The sequence below is a fragment of the Schistosoma haematobium genome, chromosome 6 (genome assembly GCF_000699445.3).
Source record: "Schistosoma haematobium chromosome 6, whole genome shotgun sequence".
Taxonomy (NCBI): domain Eukaryota; kingdom Metazoa; phylum Platyhelminthes; class Trematoda; order Strigeidida; family Schistosomatidae; genus Schistosoma; species Schistosoma haematobium.
In genome coordinates this window covers 8,706,325-8,723,128 of record NC_067201.1, presented here as the reverse complement: position 1 = coordinate 8,723,128, position 16,804 = coordinate 8,706,325, and the positions used below count along the sequence as shown (strand labels likewise).

General features: G+C 36.6%; 2 protein-coding genes across 3 annotated transcripts; one reads left to right on the top strand and one right to left on the bottom strand.

Annotated features, from left to right (window-relative positions):
* Nucleotides 1-7,019: 7,019 nt before the first annotated feature.
* Nucleotides 7,020-11,420, top strand: ALYREF2 (Aly/REF export factor 2; the record flags this gene model as incomplete). 2 transcript variants are annotated; one of them, XM_035733554.2, is made up of 6 exons in its annotated part: nt 7,020-7,066; nt 7,519-7,705; nt 7,738-7,878; nt 7,910-8,090; nt 8,676-8,845; nt 11,285-11,420. In XM_035733554.2, 6 exons carry the CDS (start codon nt 7,020-7,022, stop codon nt 11,291-11,293), a joined length of 735 nt encoding a protein of 244 aa, XP_035589129.2. In that variant the 3' UTR covers nt 11,294-11,420. The 2 variants fall into 2 exon arrangements, with proteins under 2 accessions (XP_035589129.2, XP_051065408.1); XM_051219443.1 differs by having other exon boundaries at nt 7,910-8,845.
* Nucleotides 11,421-11,604: 184 nt separating this feature from the next.
* On the bottom strand, nt 11,605-15,711 carry NETO2_1 (Neuropilin and tolloid-like protein 2). Its single transcript, XM_051216792.1, has 5 exons — nt 14,858-15,711; nt 12,864-13,978; nt 12,766-12,830; nt 12,673-12,715; nt 11,605-11,801 (listed from the first exon to the last, which is right to left on the bottom strand). Exons 2-3 carry the CDS (start codon nt 13,816-13,818, stop codon nt 12,766-12,768), a joined length of 1,020 nt encoding a protein of 339 aa, XP_051065407.1. The 5' UTR covers nt 13,819-13,978; nt 14,858-15,711; the 3' UTR covers nt 11,605-11,801; nt 12,673-12,715.
* Between the last annotated feature and the right edge of the window lie 1,093 nt (nt 15,712-16,804).

The window sequence follows — 16,804 nt, the reverse complement described above, 5'->3', positions numbered from 1 at the left end:
GTATTTTGTTACCTTTGGTTTTACTAACGGACAGACATCTAGGTTTCTTTACTATTAATTTTCTTGATATATCATTAATAACCTAGTGTGACGATATATTTTGTATAAGCTCCTTTTGTTTGGGAACCACCACAAGTTTTGGAGATGTAAGTTGATCAATACTTGAAAACGGTTTCAGTGAGAGAAGTATCAAAACAGAATTTAAGATAACGAGTGATAACATCGGCAGTGCTTTCCAGTTAGTCATCTGTGAATAATTCTCGGATAGTTGAAAGAAACATATTTTTCAGATTTTGAATATTTTCTTCCGAGCACTTCCCATATTTCACTTTATTGGTCTGATGTAAGAGTGTACTCTTTCCATGCGTTCCATGTACTTTAGGTAGAACACGAACTATACAGTGATCCAATCTAGACAATGGAACATGATTAAGTAGTGGTTTGAAGCATTTAAATTGTAGTACAAACTATGAATCCCAGAAATAATGCAATTTAACTAAGAAGTTATAATTGAGCACGAACAAACGTAATTTATTTAGAATTTGAAATCAAGCAGTCATCAAGTACAAAGGAACCATTAGATTATCTAAACACCAAAGTTTACTAGTCACATATTAACTCACATCATCAATGAAAACGAGATCTGAATGAGCATCCAAACTAGTGGGAAAATCTACTACATCTTGGTAGCCTAGTGACGAAAAAAAGCTACAGTCACATGAATTGAAGTTGTCACATACAATTGAAAGTGAACCACTGAATGCAGTAACAACAAATTTAGTGAATTCACCAGCAAAAACAGATAATGCAGATGATGTGCAATCTGGAATCACGTAGATGTTGGTAGCATAAACATACTTGTATTTATTCAAATATTTTGGACGGTATATTAAAGTTAGACAGTCGATAAAGTCATGGTAAAACTTGAAACATGCAAAAGTAGATCGACACCAGTTCATGTTTACAAACGTAGCTACACCGCTGCACCTCTTTTTTTATTGCTTGATCAATTCGGACAATAGATATTTAAATCACATGGAGATACTAAGCGATCGTCCTGTAAATCAATTAACCAAGATTCTTGAACTGTGATGTGCTATGATGAGTTGTGATGAAATTTTAATAATACAGACTTTTATCCCGTTTCTTTGAACACCAGGAGCCTCATAATTACGATACCTCACTCAAGAATCAAGAGTCACGTCGAAACGTCAGTGGTATCTGATACTCGGCCTAATACCCTGCGTTCTGTATTCATAACAGTGTTTCGTGTCACGTAAGCCTTTACTGCACGTAAGATACAACGTAACTTTTTATTTTATCTTGTTCGTTTGTATTATTGTGTTAGAGGAAAGCAAATCCAAATATAAATTCCCATCATATGCTCGTATTTTTCCAAACCAATCACAAAACATCATTGTGCGAAAACGTTTTACACTGTCGCATGTTAAAACCACATGTTTTACAGTTTATTTTCTTTTATTTCCCCCGTTTTGTGTCCTTGCGCTCGTACGAGTTTATTTCAACATGTACTTACAATTCATTTATATCTTCTCCAGAATGCCTGGAAAAGATAAATAAACTGACAAAGTTTATTAGGAATCGAAAATTTTATTGTAGTTCATTGCTATTATTTACAACTTGGATCGTTATGTTAGGGAAAATCGGCCAGATACGCTCTCTACCCAACACAAGCTGATCAGACATGTGATGGGCCCATAAGAGGACATACAATAGCTTATGCAAGTTTGGAACCCAACTGTGGTTGTTGCGGTTTCGACATTTGTACTAACTGATGATTCATTTGCACCTCATTGCATGCTTACTGCGATTTCCAAATATGGTATATTCAGTAGAGCTCATTTAGTTCTAGCTGCCTAAAACTGCTCTAATTCTGGAATTATTGGTTAGCACACTAGTTCGAATACTGCTAATTGTAGTAATATGATAGGTGTCAAGCGGTTAGGTGAAAAGATTTATATTAAATGTTAGCATTACCCTTTATTTCTCCATTATTATGTGCTTGGGAGTCGGGTTGCACGTGAATGGATCCCACAAGAATTTATGTCAAGATAGAATGGGGTAAATCCCCAAAATATGCATTGCGCATTATTCGAGAATAACATTCCATCATCATTGCATTATTGAACCTTTAAATATTAGATTACAACTAAGAAATATTAATTTTAATAAAATAATGACTTTTGGCCACGAATAATCTACCGAATTTAGGGTTTTGTTTTAGTACGTCAAAAAGACACGATACAATGAATCGTCGGCTTTAAACCACTTTTTCGAAATTCTCACGCCACTCAGCTTGGTTATTTGTATTGCCCAGAACTTCGATTACTGCTTTTGATCAGTCCAACTTAAGTTGATTGTTTCTTTGAGAATAATAATTTACAGCTTGATAAGATTGCTAAAAGGCGGGCTCAAGCCACCAGAGACTTGAGGTTGATGGGTTGTCCCAGATCAACCTATTACGGAAGGTTGCGGAAGTTAAAAGCTGAATTCATCAAAAATTATCAGTTAACGAGCAGTGGCGATGAGAAGGACAATTCAGTTGTCGTCACGGAAGTAGGGACCACCGCAGTTACAGAGTAGTGTAATTATATTGTCTCACAAACGGCCACTGCTTCATGTAGCTACGTTCAGTGTTCTGGCAGTGCAGCCGACGCTAGTCTAGCTTTATTTATTAACAATTTATAGATGGTGTGATTACAGAAATGTCTCCCGCCATTCATCATTCAATGAAACAACAGCTAGACAGAATTGTCGTCGAGGTGATGGAAGGAGGTGAAATAACCGTGAAAAAGGCTGACGAAATTCTGGACCTTTTCGGGAGCACATTTCGGAACTCCACACATCAGTCCGAAGTTTTCTACGTCGATGCAACAACGTGGAGCTTTAAATTCTGGAAACCGGAATCTACTACCATTTGCGATTGAAATCAAGTTTGCTGAGTGTAGCGGTAAATAAATCCCCAAAATAAATAGCTCTGTAAGTTTTCGACATTGGATGCTAACCACATGTCTTAATGGACTCACCTAGCTGAAGGCGCTCGGTCATGCATCCGCACCAGATCACGTGTGGGAACGCCAAATACACTCTTCCGATCTCGATTCTGTCTTTTGATTTCTCTTGGTGGGTACGAGTTATATTAGAAGGTGCTGCTGGTAATAGCGTTTTCAAACACTGAATACCTGTGCCATCTTCATGAGGATTTCAGGAAATTGGCTATGTAAAATCCGTTTCACAGAATTGAAGCTGCAATTAAACTACGATGGTCTAAGCTTGTTAAAAAGATCTAACCAACAGCTGTGGCCGAGTTTAGGTCTCATAACAACTTCATTAGTTAATAATGTGTTCATAGTTGGGATCTATGGCGGTGAAGTAAAACCATCTGATTTCAACATGTCGGCAGCACTTATAACTGAGTTACGAGAGTTGCTGACAGTAGGCATTTGTGTAGATAAGTGTCAGGTACATTTAACAGTTAAATTAGTTGTTATTACTTGTTTATTCCAGCTCGCAGTTACGTCAGGTATGTTGTTGGACACAACGATACTGCTGGCTGTGACAAATGTCAGGTTTTTTGGACACGAATGGGTGGTCAAATGACTTTCCCCAATGGTGAACACAAATTCAGAAGTGATGTCATAATCTATCCATCATCGTGGTAGTAGTGTATTCGAAAGTCTACCACTAGATATGATAAAAAGCTTTCCATCGAAACCGATGCATATGATATATTTAGGTGTTATTAAAAAACTAATTTCCTTATGGAAGGATCTAGCCATTAATCGACTTAATGGAATGGACCAAGCTATTTTCTCGTCCATTAGTTTAGCATTAGAATTATGTAAAAATCATACTACACGCGACTTTCAAAGGAAATGCCGTTCATTATATGAAGCCTCTGTATGGAAAGCAACTGAATGTCCGTTGTTGTTATTGTACTTAGGTCCTGTAGTTCTTCATGATAGGTTGCCACTATCAATGTTCAGAAAATTCCAGTGCCTGTCCTTGTCAATATATTTATTATCGCACCCTAAGTTGCACACCATATTCGCGAACAGCGTTCGGGTTTATGTGAACAACTTCTTACTAGGCTATGAAAACTGTTACGGTAGGGATCACTTAATCTATAATGTGCATAGTTTAAAGCACATTACAGAGCACGTTATTGGACATAGAAGTTCAGAGTCGTTCTCTGCCTTTCCTTTGGAATCATACATGAGGAAAATTAGGCGTTCAGTACACTGCGAGTTTGCTGAGGCTAAAAAAGCTGCACAGCGATATACCGAAAAAGTTTATTTTCAAAGTTTACTGGATCAGGACGTGGCTAACAATCTGACTGAGCCTGAGGTAAGTGGTGATTCATCCAAGAAAATCATTACTTGCAGTAACTCAAAGCTATCTGCTACAAGGCCGGACAATGTAGTATTCGCCAATGGTCCACCAGGGTTCGTCACACAAATGGCTGATGGAGGCCGAATTAGGTTTCGGGCATTCCATAACCCTTGAGATTAATATACGGACCCTTTTCCCTCCAATACTATCGGTATATTTAAGTGTTCCACTTTAAGTCACGAGCGTACGTGGATTACACTGACAGATATACTTTGCAAGTGTATCTGTATGCCGAAAAAACTTTACAAGGTTATTATTCCCCTTTTGAATACATACTAATAGGAAATGTGACATCATTTCTCGATGGTTGTCGCAAACATAGTACTTTATGCAGCAAGTGTCTGTTGGTTAGTGCTTTGGCTTCACCATCAGGAAGTTTTAATGAATATTCATGAACGTAATAAATTTTCAATTTTTAGCGCCTCGGCATTGATTTACAGCATCAGTCAGGACAATATATGCTGGTTGATGATAAGGAGAAAAAGCAAGTCCTTTTCATCCCTGAAAAATGGCAGCTGAACAACGACCATCTTATTTATCGCGATGATGTGACTGCTAAGGATATTATTGATAATGTCGACTGTGATAGTGGCTTCACTTTGAGAAAATGCACGGTACTGGATCGCTGGGGTAAGTTATAATCACTTTAAATTCATTGTTTTTAGCCGAGGAAATGAAAGTCTGTTTAACCGCAGTACTCGGTTACAGTAAGAAAATTACAACAGATGATGAAACGCTACCGTATGAAGCGGAAAAGCAAAAAAGGCAAATTGTTTAACTTACTAAACCACTTTTTTGTTAGGGCTGCTTGACAAATTTTAATGATTATTTATGCACCTCTGAAGAACTAGAGGTTGCTGAGGTTGAAGCTGGATTCGCCCCGGTCGACTTTCTAGTTGTTAACACTTTGACAGGAAACGTTCACCTATAGCGAAGTATGTAACTATGTAATCTACGCTCATAAAGTAGTCAATCGAAAACAGAGGTTTTCTCACCACCGCTTCCATGTACATCAATGGAAGTTAATAAACTGTAAGTCGGAGTTAATGTAAACATGATAAGAAAAGGCTATGCAATGATGACAGTAAAATGCTAAAACTGATCATGAAAGCAGCCGCTGAACTGTCTAACAAGACAGATAAACTGATTGTTTTCAATGAACGCTCATCCATGGGTGTAATGGACAGGCGTACCGACCAAGTAGACAAGTCAACTATTGCTTTCCCAATAAGAACACATGAGGAGTTGCGTTCTTATGAAGTTGGTTTAGATGAGTTAAAGTTCCGTGATCAGCTCGTAAGTTCTAACAGGTGTTTGAACAAATCTCAGGTGGCCAGATTGTACGAGCTCATATGTGATGACCCTCGTAAATCAACAAAAGCATGTCTAAGTTACCTGTTGTCACTGGAACTGGTGAACACGTACACATTACACGGAACGAAAAGTACATTTGGTATTAGTAAGTACAAATTTTAACGGACGGTTCAAAGTAAGTTTACACAGTATTAATATATTCATTGGTGTTCTTTGTTTCCCATTCCGAAGTGCAACCTGTCCCGAAAAAGAAGTAGTACACTCCATGGATGTGGCGAGCCATTCTTTCTTGCATGACACAAGAGATAAAGTAAATAAGCGTGGGTGGAGATCCAAATAAAGGGTGGGCTAAAAGCACTTTACATGTTTGATTTATAAATATTGCAGTCTTAATATTACTTTGTGATCAATATTTATACTGAAACAACTTTTTTCTTGTCAGTAAAAAAATTATTTGTTGTCCATCTTGCTTTCAGCTGGTTTCTCAAGTTTTAACAGACGTAACTGTATGTTTTTTGTTAGCATTATTAACAACAATGTTATGTCGTTGATACGGCGTCGACGTTTTACGTATCATGACATTTGCTTCTAAACTAAAGAATATTTTTTTGTTTTTGTAGAACATTGAATGATAGTTCGACGTCTACGTAACGTGCTTACGTTGCAAGGCAATGAAGAAAACATGTCTAAATCAATGATTTGTAATTTTATAAATCGTAATAAACGTTTCAATGTGTCACGAATCAGTCTTTTAATTACAGCGATAGATCGATTAACGTTAAGTTTCTTTGGCTTTGTGTTCACTGCGTAATTGACTAAAAATAATAAAATATCGCAGCAAAAAGTGTATGTATGCATTCTCGCCTGGCTTTTCTGTGATATCTGTAGAAATTTGTTGAAAAGTATTGCGCTAAAACGAGTTTGCCATAACATCAATAAGATTATGGTGACATTTAGAGGGAAAGCGCGAAAATCAGGGGAAATTTTGGGGAAAAAAAGCAAAGTTAAGCGGAAATCTTCAGGGACAGAAACCCCTAAGTCAAGGGAAATTTTGGGGTTTTATTAATAAACATAAGTCGACTTCACCAAAGTGTAAAATTTGCGGAAATATTCGGGAATTTTGGGATTTCTGTGCCATTTCCGCAAAATTTCTCCGAAGTTCACCATGGCGGCCTCCCCAAAATTTCCCTCAAATGGGTCATGTTTTACCCTAAATCGAGATATCAGGCAAACCAACCCTGTGAGTTTCTAACTTACTACAGTAGATATGGTTTTTATAACTTCCGGCCGTTATGTCATGTCGTTGGAGCCTCAGTCCACTGAATTGCTGTAAATCACAGTTTGTATTAAATTTATATGTAAGCTGTTACAAATGAGATCTTGAGTGACTGGAATTAAAATACTGTTTACTGATAAACACCACTTTAGTCGACATGCAAAAACAGAAACGAAAGAGTTTACATTAAAATTTCAGATCAACGATTTACGGGACTGTTTAACAGGGCAAACGCGACAGCATTTCCTGACGATCGTCTCAGGAGAACGCGCGGTATTTACTCCAGTTCTATGGATGCTGAAAGGGATTACTTCAAATGTTACTTTTCCTTCAATTTCATTATTAATTATGGTGATCTGAATATCCGTCCTCTAGAAGGAAAATCTGATAGTATCTTACTGCTCCGTAACCAAAATTACTCTCTTACTGTGAGACAAAGATCCCAATGTACAAGTAGTTCGTTAGTTTTACGTAGCAATGTTTGAAATTTGAACACTTGGACATTGAAACCAAAGTCCGGTGTGGCGGGACTGTGCGAAATCGCGAGGTTCAAACTTGATAATGGACCAGAGTCTCGATGATATTATCCAACAGAAGCGCATCAGAGTAACTAGAGGTAAAGGTCGTGGACGCGGTCGCGGTGGTGAATCTTTGCGAGGTGTCCGTCGTGGTGGAATCGCGCGGCGAAACACAAATGGAATGGTATCCATGTAAAATAATTATTCATTTTTTAGTCACGAGCCTTACCTGACAAGTGGCAGCACGATATGTTCCAAGATGGTCGTAGCCCCAAAGGATCTGGTAATACAGTTGGAAATGCAGCGAGGCTTCACATTTCAAACTTGGACTTTGGTGTTAACAATGATGATATAAATGTAGGTATCTGAGCTATTAATAATCTTGTAGGAACTTTTTCGTGAGTTTGGTGCAATTCGAAAGGCTACTGTTCATTATGATAGAAGTGGTCGTTCTCTTGGCACCGCAGAAGTCGTTTTCGTGAACCCACTAAGTGCAACAAAAGCCAAAAATCACTACAATGGTGTACCGCTTGATGGGCGCCCAATGGTCATTCAGTTGGTCGGTGCAGGTTAGTCAACACACAGTCAGCCACGTCGACCAGGAAATCACTTCCGTAGCAACTGTTGACTTCGTTACCATTCAGTGATGTTCCACCCTGTTTGGGAAGATAGTGCTTCCAAACTGACGTGCTGCCAGTATATGTTTTTGTTGTTTTCTATTGCTGGAATGTCTAAAACTTGTAATTCATGGTGTTACCAACTATGGAGCAAACCCACTTTCTCTCGGGGATTTTCACCTGCATCATTTTTCAAATGGTTGGACATTGGCGAGGAGCGTAGTGGAATTCGCCGTTGTCTCAAGGTTCTGGTATTACCATAATCATGGGCAGGGAGGTTTCCTTAGTTTTTCTTTATTTTGTGGGTTTGATTGAGTGTTGTCACATGGGCACACTTGATGCCTACCATATTATGTGTTCTGGAAAAATATCTGCCAGAAGTATAACAAATAATTGAGCTTAAAGTCCTATATTGGTACTAACGAACCTGAACCACGCATATAATGAACTGAAGTTAAATTTCATTTCACTAATAAAATGGCAACAGTTTTGATGTTATTAAAGACTCACTAATTGACGCGTATTTTATTCCTCAAGCTGTCGAAACTACTGTAACATCACGTCCCCGCGTTACTCGCCCTCGTGGTTCACCGATTCGTCGGGGTTTCGGACGTGGTCGGGGTCGTGCACGTGGTCGCGGAAGAATTCAGAAACCTACAGTTACTAAGGAAGAATTAGACGCACAGTTGGCTGCTTATAATGCTCAGGTAATCCGTACATCTTTATTAATATGTTTCTGTTTGACTCCCAAGAATGTAAACCTGGTTTGTCTGACTTATTAAGCATCTAGATAAAAGTAGCCGTTTAGTTCTCTGCTTAACTTTCTTCAAATCATAAGCGCCTAAACGAGTCCGGGACAGGTTATTCTTGACATGGGTTCAGAAATGTTATTACTGTGGCTACAGTTCGGCTTGAAACATAAACACTAGTGTGAGTACTCATTTCGTAAATGATGTTATGCAACTTGATCACGGTTTTAGGTTCGCTCCATACCTGATAATTACGTATCTAGATGTCTGTAAAATGTAATCTACTAGGCATAGGATTGGTGTCAAGTTTTTCTTTTGTAAAGTTGAAATTCTCTTGTCGGTCAGTACAACGTGAGATTATAATTTAAGAGGTTCTTTAAGTATATCATTTTATCGATGCAATTGTCATATATATTGATCCACTGATTGATCTGAGTCATGTTAAAAGGTGGACTATTTGGTTGGTACGTAATACTTGTATGCAATGACCGTAGATGTTAACTGACATGAGCCTAGAACCGGTCGTAGTATCGTGGCTGCATTCGTTTTCTGTCCTCTTAATCACCAGTTAAGTACCATCCCTAGATGTCCAGTCCAACTACTAACCGTGTTTTCTGTTTAAAATGTTACTATGTAAGTTTGGCTCGAAGTTAAAACACGCTCATATTCTTACTTATCTAGGATCCATCTCATTCTTTGTTTAGCTTTGTTTCCAAATTTTGCTATAATATGGGTTACGTATTAGAGCTATTTTGAAAATTACTCGTTTTTTTTTTGCTTTGGTGCAATCTACTTGCTTCATTTGCACAGTTGCCCACTACAACGACTAAAACTACTCTTTTAGGAGCTTGTGTAACTTCTAGTTTAAGTAATCTCGTAAAACGCACGAAAAATCTGCCTTTCCCTTCGCTTTTTTACAATGCTATTTAGTACAGAATATTGATAACTACTGACCGATGCTCAGTGAATTGTAAGCAAATATACACTGAGTTAAGTTGCCATGCTTCGCAGCATAGCAATTAAAAGAGTACAAACCAAAGTAGTCCGAAACAACTGGTGGGGAATTAAATAGGAAGCTTATCTGAATGTGCATTTACTATTTTATTCAACAAAGTTCGTCATCTCATTAATCTGTTTGCTATCTCTACACAGTGTTATACAACTTTACCCGACATTATTTACGCAGCGGTTAAAGCACACATAACTTGCTTTAAAGGCATTCTTAATCTAATATAAACAGTCTTCATACGTTTTTTAGGCTATTTCACAGTACCGAAGTAATGCCAATCTAAATGCTTCTCCTTATACTCGCTCTTTGATTTTACATGTTCCTAAATGCTGAGCGAACATATATTAGTGCTGTGACTTATTTACTCTTAGATCTTGAGAAGGGTTCCATAATAAGTAGGTTAATAAGCGTGAGTTCTTTCCAACACATAGTTAGCGTTAATACACCATTTTTCACTGAAAGGGAATAAAATCCATTCTATTATTCAAAAGTTTGGATTCCATCACAACCAAACGGGAGTTTGTCATTTGTTTACTAATCTGATGAGAGTTTCTGGTTATGAGGCTTATCTCTAAACAGAGTTATTTCTAGAGACATTATCAAAGGATCTCTAGAATTTACCTATCAAGACCTAATACCTTTTCACTTCAAAACTACAGTACTTTTCTAAGAGTTGTCAATCTCAATCAGGTTGTCGGTGGATAATTAGACCCTATAATGAGTAGCTACAGCTTAGTTAAACTGTTTCGCATGATATTGCGCACATTTTTCCAGTCGACCAATCTTTGAGTTAGTCTGTGCTCCCCTTTTTTAGCAATAGTTTTGTTAATAGCCAACTTTATTCCACTTTGGCAAGTCTAAAGAGTTGTGTACCAATGTCTATCTTTTCTGCCTTTTCACTTTTATCCTTCTCCACCATTACCTAGACAATTTTTAAATCTAAGTCGCCTCCGCTCATAATTGTCCTTAAGGCTGGGCAAAATAACTTGACTCAATAGACTCTAGCATCTCTCAGTCTTTCGGTTAAATTTACTGTAACAGTCATCAGTGTCTCTTTGTGTGAATGAAGAGTGGAAGTATACAGGTCTCAAATATTATTGGAATAGTTTTGGATTTCTTGCAAACATTAGTATCATAGGACAAACACTTCTATTTTCTTGTTAATAAGGTAGGTAAGTTTGTCTGTTTAGTACAGCCATTTCTTTTAATTAAAATCATTAAGAATAGAACGTCATCACGTACTTGTGTTTATGCAGTATATATGTATCTAGTGCATTTTTCGAAGAACTGATGGTTCATCATTAGCTTGTTAGTAGATTATCTCCTCGTGCATTAACTTCTAGTGTTTATTCATACTAAACTGTATCTTTATTTCGTTCTATTTTCAGCGTGCTTGATCTATTCTCACAACCTCTTGTTTTTGGAGTAGACTCGACAAAATCTGTCAACTCTCCAAATCTCTTGTCCCTATTTAATGTATGTCTTTGAGTCCATATGAAAAATAAAACAATTTATCATATAAAAGTTTAATTTTTAGTATTTTATATTATCACTACCGGTAGGACAACAAAAAGAGGAACAATAGTTTTTTCTTTAAATACTCAAAATTCCTTGGAACAAAAAGTATTAGTTGTTAGGTGTTTGCTACTGTTGGGGTGTGACATTTCATTTCAAGAAAAAATTCACTACAACTATGTTACGAACACCATTATGTGATTTTTGTGGATTGCACTGTTCGACCTTTAGAAGTAATTATAACAACAGCTGTCTCGTGCGATCGTTTCATAGGTGTGGTGTGATTGCTCATATTCATTTGACACTGAGATTCTACTGATGTACCACTGTCAGGCGATAAAGTTGCATCAGGCAACTGATTGTCTTGTAGATTTCTAAATCCATTTGGATCTAATTAAAATATAAGATTCAATAATTACATACCTTAGGTATGGGTAAAAGCTATATCGAAATAAAATGACTAACATATATTTATCGTTATAGACAGTCAGTGAGAAATAGTTTCACTTGAAACCAACATTGTTTCAGTGTGGAGTCATTTATTTCCAAGGTTTGTTTTAGACACGAACTTGGTGATATGTGGACAACCTGAACATGTGTGCCGAGTTCCATATTGCGTATGACTGTCGTTTATTCCGATTGTTTTGTAAAATAATACGGAAAAAAAGAGCAGTGTTCTTATTTTTAAGTTGAAAAGCCTATCGACAAATGTGAACCTTAGAGGTTTGTTACTTGGTATATAGTATAAGAGGGGGGATCCATTTTTAATGAAGCTGGCTGTATGCTGTCTAGTGATTCTGTAACACTGCTACCAGTTACATTACTAGAACACTGCCATTTATATTCTAAACAGTAATGTGCCCAAAGGCAGTAGCGTCTTACGAATCATTTCTGCTTGTCCACTCGAGGCGGCAGTTCAGTCTAGCATATTCCATACGTTGATAATTGCATAAATATGGTTATAGTTCTCATTAGCCGCATTGCACGGTAACGGCGGACGATCCAGGCTTATGCTCTCCTACCAATGGGTATAACTTCACCATCAGTAAGGTATTTACTACCTCAATTTTTATTTATGGTCTTGAGTTGCAGTAGGTCAGCGATACCTTTCCCACGCTTATAAATATTCAATTTAACACTTGAAATAATATCGTTTGTTTCAAAGCGGTCATATTTCCTCTTTACTGACGTTAAGAATTTCAAGTAGTATCTTGAGTCGATTGCCCTTTAGTCAAAAATAGTGTTTATCATTTCCAAGTACCTGGTGGATAAATAAACATGATTTCATCTGTGACGAATACAACCTACAAATAGCAAAGATTATTTAACATGTTAGTAAGTATTTAGAGCTTACTTAATCCATGGTAGAACAAAGCATTTTGCTATCAGTCTGTGCAATATTTACATGTAGTTTTATTTCTATACACAAATATTATACAGCTCTGAACTTACCTTCAACTCGTTCAATACTAGAATTATCCACCTCTGAAGACTGTTCAGTATTTCCATTTGTCTGCTCATCTAGTTCATCATCTTCGTCACTCTCCTCCACTTCATCATCATCATGATAGCATAAATACTCATTTCTATAACTCATATCATTCCATGATGCATTTTTTCGCACGATTCTGCCACTAGTATTGTCATCTCTAATTTTTACATCTGATAAAGTTTCATCAATTACTGAATAACTAGATGGGAATTGATATTTACTATTACTACTTAATTTACAATTACATTGAAAAATTTCACTGGAACTTTCAAATAAATGTAGATTTTCAAAAATTGGTTTGCAAATATTATTATTAATATTAGTAGTGCTTTTAATAAGATTATGCGTTATCGGTGAACTACTCTTCTTAGCATCATCATTATTATGCAGTAATTCTTGGGAAATTGAATCTTGGTCAATATTAGCCGAGTTCGATTCGTAATATTTCATTCGTTTAGCTGGTTTTTTTATTGTTTTCATCGGATCCATAGATCGGTCTATTCCTCTTGGTAGTGTTCTAGATTTGAACTCCGAATTCTGATGACGCAAATCATTCCCACCACTAGTTGTTTCACTTTCATTATCGTTTTGTGAAATACAGCAAGACGACGACTCATCACCATCGTGGGAATTTTGTTTCTGGTTATTCCATTGTTTCTGATTTGGCATTATTATCCAGTTAGATGATGATGACGATGGTAATGCTGTTGGTGGAGGTGCTACTTGTGGGTGGTATAGTTTTGTATGATATCGTTGTACGCTACTCATAATATTATTAGTAGTTGATGTGACAGGTGTTACTGATACTGTTGTTATTGTCGGCTTCATCATCGTCATGTTGGTTAATGATGGTAGGACATGTTTAATATCTTTTTTAGATAATTTATAGTGATGAGGATAGTTTTCATTTTCCATGTCTATCAGTTCACCGTTCGTAAATTGACTTAATTTATTTAAAGTGAATAATTCCCGTGGAGTTGATTGAGTCTCTTGTATATATTGTGAAGAATCTTTTTGAGGTATACCAATTCGTTGGTGTAATGGAATGTTGCGTAGTTGTGGTTGTTCTTGAAACTTGAAAATATTAAAAGCGGAAAAGCACTTACTATTCAGCTAACTGCAAACAGTCTGTCCAGAAAATATGTGAACTAAACTACTCAAGTTATTAGGACTGGACTTATGGGATTATACTTAAATACCCAGCTTAAATTTGTAGCCTGTCGTCTATGTGTGTTAGTTTAGTACTAATGACTAACTAGTTACATCAGGACAACCCACTTGAAGATCCATCAGTGTAAGAATCTTTTCCGTACTTCTGTCACTATGCTAGATCGTTCTCACCATCTTAGCCCTTTACAGTTCTGTTTTGTTACTGAAACGTAAAATGGCCACTTAAAAAAGGCACTGGGTCAATGGAGATAGTGAAACGATATGGTTGCTAAAAAAGAATTTACTTGACACACTAGATGTTGTAAAATCCTCTTACAACTGATGCCATTTAAATTTTTCAGGTAACGTTTAAGCGTTATAACCCTGACTGTCAAAAGTTGTAGTAGATTAACTTCGAGATAATGCCTTAGGCCTTGTACATCAATCACCCTGATAACCGTTATTAAATGAGTCCTAAAGGTATACAAATTCAGAAAGTAACACAAACTTTTAACTACAGTATTTTGTCGAATAGCACAGATCGATAAACTTCGAGTGGAAAAGCCAATGTGCGCGAGCGAGCGAATTAAGAGTCGAATCAATGAATAAGATTCAATCACATGCATATATATGGGGAGTGATGCGAAACGGAGATGGTCGTTAAACTAATGGGGAACGAAGCGAGGTGGAGATGGTGAATGAGCAAACTCTTCTTGACAAAGTGAGATTCGATATTTATAATCAAACAAAAATAAGCTACAGACGTGTGATGAGTAAGATAAACAATACACACGCATACACTCACAAATGAAAATAGTCAAAGTTAGTGAGTGGATAATTGACAAGATAAAAATATGGCTCAAGACAAATAAACAAATTGGTCTGTCCGAAAGCCGGAATAGTCCATGTGGGTTTGATATAGTACTAGGTTCCACATATTAAATTTGTCATTAAACGGATTCAATCAAACTATACAAATAAATTAGTATATAGAATTAAGTAGATATTTATTAATAAGCCCTCAATTTGAACATTTCTGTACCAAGTCTGTTCAAAATCAATGAGGAATGATTCTTAATAAAATTCACTATACCCTTGATAGTATTATTTCATATAACACTTAAACTCACTGTAAAATTATTTTCATGTTTTGCTCGTTTCGGTGCAATACCTTTAAAATGTTTACGTTTATGTTCACGTTTCCATTGTTGTGATTGTTGATGTTGGTGTTCAGTATTCAATATAGAGAATATATTTATGTCTGAAGTAAGTTGTTGTTGTTGTTGCTGTTGTTGTTCAAAACTATGTCGTGGTTGATAATACGTTTTTAAATCATTTTTATCATGTAAATTATATTCTAATAATTCAGTTGGTAATGTTTTTTGTTTTAATGAAGTACATGAAACATAAGTTGTAAATGCTGAATTATTTGTTTTAATAGGTCGAACTGAAAAACTTCGTCTTAGATTATCTAATATAAAGTAAATATGAGATAGAAAAAGAAAGTTATAAAACATATTGAATAATTGTCGAGACTATAATTTATAGACGAACCAATCAGAGTGACGAAAACCCTAAATCTAATTTCTAACCCTAATCATCAACTGTAAATCATAATTCTAATTCCTCACAGTGTTTTGATTTACGGCAGCGAAACATAGCCTTTAAGAGTAGAAGACACTCGTAAGCTACTAGTATTGGACCACAGATGCCTTAGAAATATTGCAGGCGTCTGCTGGGATGAGCGGGTAAATAATAGTGAGGTTAGATGCAGGTATTAGGGAATGATGGTAAATCAGTTGATGAGGTTGTGAATCTTCATCGACTGAGATGGTTGGGCCACGTGTTACGTATGCCTGAACACCGACTACCACGACGTGCAATGCTAACCGGTGTTGGAGATGGTTGGAAGAAAGTTGTGGGCGGCAAAACCAAAACGTGGCATCAGTGCTTGAAGACACTAACCTCTAGTATGAGCCACGTTGGTAGATGCAGACTACTTGATTGGGGTCTGCGTGACTATCGTAACCAATGGTTGGAGACTCTTGGTGACATGGCTCTGAATCGATTACAATGGCGTCGGTGTATACACTCTCTGTCTTCCCTTAAACTAAAAGATTAAAATCACTTCATATCTTTCTTTCTACTAACTAATTCTTTCTTCCTATACTATATCTTTTTATGCAATCCTTCTCTTATATATTACCACCTTTGACCTAAGCACTCCTATGAATCCGGTGTTCATCTTGCTGTGCTAATGCGGTATGGCAACCTGGACCGATGCACATATGTGCCTAGTCCTACGTTGTAGTTGACTAACAGTGGTTTATAACCCTCATTTAGGTGTACACTCTCAAGGTCACTTTAGCGTCGCTCAAAGGTCGTCCATAAATTATAGTCTCTCATCTTAAGTTCTGTTTTCTATTTGTACTCTTGTTAGATGTATCACTATAGATTTACTTAATTCTCAAGTACATCATCCTTAGATGGCCGTAAATCTACAGTAAAGAAATTAATTTACTGTTATACGAGCTTCTAAGTTAACATTTGCTTTCTATCTCATCCCTATACTCACTGTAAACTATTTTCGTTGAACGTCATGTTTTATAATTCTATATCTTAATGAGTTTTATTCCATATGCCTACAACAATTAGTTTCGTATGATATTCTCTTATTTTTCTCTCTGATGCGATGAGTAGTTGCTTAATCAATTGGAATGTGAATGACATGTAAAACTGATTTTTTTTACTC